This window comes from Marmota marmota, unplaced genomic scaffold, assembly GCF_001458135.2.
Source record: "Marmota marmota marmota unplaced genomic scaffold, marMar, whole genome shotgun sequence".
In the NCBI taxonomy this organism is placed as follows: Eukaryota; Metazoa; Chordata; class Mammalia; order Rodentia; family Sciuridae; genus Marmota; species Marmota marmota.
Genome location: NW_026000240.1, coordinates 4,487,781 through 4,491,499, shown reverse-complemented (window position 1 = coordinate 4,491,499; position 3,719 = coordinate 4,487,781). Strand labels below are relative to the sequence as shown.

Below are 3,719 nucleotides of genomic sequence, written 5' to 3'. Positions count from 1 at the left end.
CCCCCCCCCACACACACACACAGAAGAGATATCAGTTGTGATTGACAGCTCATTTGCCCATGCTACCTTTTCCTCTCTTCTTTGGAGGATAGTAATTTATTTGTTATATAAGGACAATAAAGAAAAAAATCAACCCATAAGGCTCTCCTTTTCTTCTATCTAAAGAAGTGATTATGATAAAGGTCACCGGGGAAACCCAAAAGTTGAACTACAGTATTTCTGCTAAATTTGCTCAGAAACAGAATGTCAAATATGTGTTCCAAGCATATTGGAGAAGAAAGAACAAGATCGTGTTTAGATGTGCTGAATAATTCAAACTACCTTTTCATACCAGTTGGTTTGGGCTGAGGTGATAATTTCCTCATTAATGCTTAAATTTGTATGTATCATTTCAGGGATAGTTTTAAAACTGAATAATTTTGATTCATTTTTATTTAAGGTATCATAACAATTATTAACAAGGGTGAGTTCACATATAAGATACCTAAAAAACTGTTTTTAGCATCTTTTGCTTCAAAACAGGAAAATGGCTTTTCTAGTTGCGAAACAAGTCAAATTTGGAAAAGGCATGAATTTGTATGAACATCCTGTATGCACAGTGATGTCATAACTGTAGTTCTAGAAATAGCCTCATCTCTCTTTGCTTGCTTTCTTATCTCTGATCATTGCATCCAATTATGTTTATCTAATAGTCATTTTCTATAAGGCTACACCCCTTTTTAAAAGTCACTATTGGTATATCTTGAAGGTGTCTGGAATCTACAAGTGAGCAAGTCTTATTCTATAGCTGGCTCTTGGTTATCTCTAAATGAAAGGTGTGGAGTGGGGTGAAAATAAATCTGAGGGCAATGATCAAATTTCACAAATAATTTGAACTGTCCCTAGAACCTGATGATAATTCTCTTCTCTCTCTCCTCCCATCTCCTGCTTCCAGCTGATGCATATAGAAATGCATTTCTTAATTCAGAGAGGAGGAGAAGACAAAAAGAAGCAGGCTCGTCATTAGCCCTGGAGGGGTGATAATGTGAATTATCCTTCCAAGTCTGGAGGAAGATTTTCCCTTAAGGAACTCAAGGAAGGTGGGGGGGCTAACTTACAACTCCAAGAGAGCTGCAGGAAAGGGCTAAGAACTTCAGCCACTCGATCTCCTCCGTGAAGCGACCCACGTTCATCACACTATTAAACAGATCTGTTGGCAGATTCAACACCTTCCACATCTGAGCCAGTTCATCAGCATGGATGATCAGCCTGCCACCAACCTGCAGGGCAGGGGACAGACAAAATATAAAGAATGAGGGGAAAGGTAGGAGATGCCCTGATTGGCAGGTCAGTCCCCAAGTTCTGCCAGCATGTGTAAAGGGGTGGGGTTGAGGGTAGGTATTAATTAGGGAGGTCAGAGGACCCTCTTTGGCAGTTCTTCCTGCAAGGCCTACTGAAGAGCATGCTGAGATATCATTTAATATGCATATATATTTTGTAATTTCAGATGTCAGAATTATATTAGAGATAGACATAGGGTATCTTGCTTCCAAGTCTCCACTGAATTCTTTGCACTGGATCTCATTTACCTCCCATTTCCCCAGGAATGACGTGGGGAACATGGCTGATGTGTAGGGGTTGAGACTGGATGCCTAATGTTGTTTGATCTCACTCTAGAGCTCCGTCAGGCTCAATGCACAAGGAACTTGGAAGTTAAAAGGACAGGAGTGAATGACTGACTGAACAAGGTGATGAGGGCACAGCTGCCCCAGTGAAGCCCCAACCCCTTTCCTAGCCCTCTGATTCTAATAAAACACTAAATCTCTGGAACTGAGGTCGTTGGCTAAGTCAGTCCTGAATTGCCTCAGATCTCTCTGTCCAAGATCTTAGGGCAAGGAATGGTGGTGCTAATCCATATTTTTTTGAGAATTGGCCAAACCACAAACTTTCTCAAGCCAGTTTCTCCTCATTCATTTATCAGGCAACTTCTAGGATGACAGGGCTGGGGAGAATGTCAGGGTGTTCCCTAAAAACTAGGCTATGTTTGCACTGGGGAACTACAATAAGCTCCTCCCCAAAGTGGGATGGCCGCATGTCATGGCCTTGTTGATCCATCTGGGAGACACTTTCAAGCAACTGCAGACCCATATTTTTCAGGAGAGAAGGATTAGCACTGCACTGAGTCCCTGGGCATTGTGTCAGCTTAAGGGGATCTGTGATGGCCCCATGACAAGCTAGCCCTTGGCCTATTCAATTTACCCAAGGGGACATTTACCTTCAGGGCAAGATTTAGTGAACTTTAGGGTCCTGCTAAGTGAACAGCTGACTGGCAGAGGAACAGATGGCCTCTGTTTGTACCTATGGAGCAGCAACCTTTCCCTGCATGCCTCTTACCCGAGAATGCAGGATCTTTAACAGCTCAGGTGTGAGCTCCGCCCAGTTGGACAAAGCAACTCGCTCAGACCGCTCTCCCACTGGAGGGATCTCTCCACGGGACATAGACCCAAAATAACTGTAAGACAAAAATTAACAGGGATAGGAAGGGCAGCAGAATAGAATAGACATTATGATTGATGTATGTACATTCCATGTATGTATTATATGTCAAAATACATTCTGCTGTCATGTATGACTAAAAAACATAATTAAATAAAAATAAAAATTAAAAAAAAAATTAGCAGGGTGGAGGAGTGTCCCATAGTCCAGCAGCCTCCAGCTGCTTCAGGAATTTCCTTTTCCTCTCCTCAACTCATTTTTAAGGGAAGGGGGTAGAGGAAAGAACAGTTTGAAAGCATTTAGACACTGTGCTTAGTTCATTTGCATATGAGAAAAGCCTGATTGTGTTACTTTCCACTTAAGAAATGGAGCATGCTTAGGGTATAAAAGTTTGTTTCTAAGGTTGAAGAATATTCAAACCAACTAAAGTGTGTTGTGCAATTATGTTGGGGCATATTCGGTCAAGTTTTGTTTTGTTTTTCCCCAAGTCATCCCTCCTAGTGTTTCATATACACAGAGGGTCATATATCCTAGGATACATACGTATAGGATATATATATATGCATGTGTACATCTGTGTTGTATCAGGCAGTGGGTGGGGAAGAGAATTTGGAAGAGAACAAAAGTGATTTGCCTGAGAAAGGGGAGGGAATAGAATGGCTCCCAGGGTGAGTGAGGAAGGGTTTCTGGCTGGGGAGAGGCCTGAGGCTTCACCAAGGAAGACAGAGAAGACTGGCAGGGTACTAAGGGAGGCTCAGGAGAGAAGACAAGCCAAAGAAGGTTTCAAGCTTAATATGATACGCATGAGGCAAAACGCTTCTCTTTGTTTCCTCAACAATTTCAGTAAAACTGCCTGGTCACCACTGCTTTGTGAATGAAGTGGACTTTGGGGGACAATGTGGAAAATAGACTAAGTTCTATTTCAGTATTGGCATGGATGGAAAGAGGCTGTCTGCAGCAGGGAATGGGTATGAGCAGGTGACATGGTGGTTGATGCTATATAGCAGGGTGTGTCTCCATCAAAAGTCTTGTTACTGAACCATACACCAACAAGACATAACAATCATAAATATTTATGCCCCAAACAATGGTGCAGCTATGTTCGTCAAACAAACTCTTCTCAAGTTCAAGAGTCTAATAGACCACCATACCATAATCATGGGAGACTTCAACACACCTCTCTCGCCACTGGACAGATCTTCCAAACAAAAGTTGAATAAGGAAACTATAGAACTCAATAACAC

The 3,719-nt window shown here is 42.1% G+C and overlaps 1 protein-coding gene across 4 annotated transcripts in view; it reads right to left on the bottom strand.

The window, feature by feature from the left end:
• Ropn1 (rhophilin associated tail protein 1) overlaps positions 1-3,719 on the bottom strand; it is a 29,320-nt gene that overhangs the window by 5,202 nt on the left and 20,399 nt on the right. For all 4 annotated transcript variants that reach the window (XM_048794133.1, XM_015487287.2, XM_048794134.1 and 1 more), the window contains 2 exons: positions 2,374-2,491; positions 1,098-1,259 (listed from right to left, as the gene is read on the bottom strand). In XM_048794133.1, coding sequence (XP_048650090.1) covers positions 1,098-1,259; positions 2,374-2,491 — 280 coding nt within the window. The remainder of the gene's footprint in view (positions 1-1,097; positions 1,260-2,373; positions 2,492-3,719) is intronic.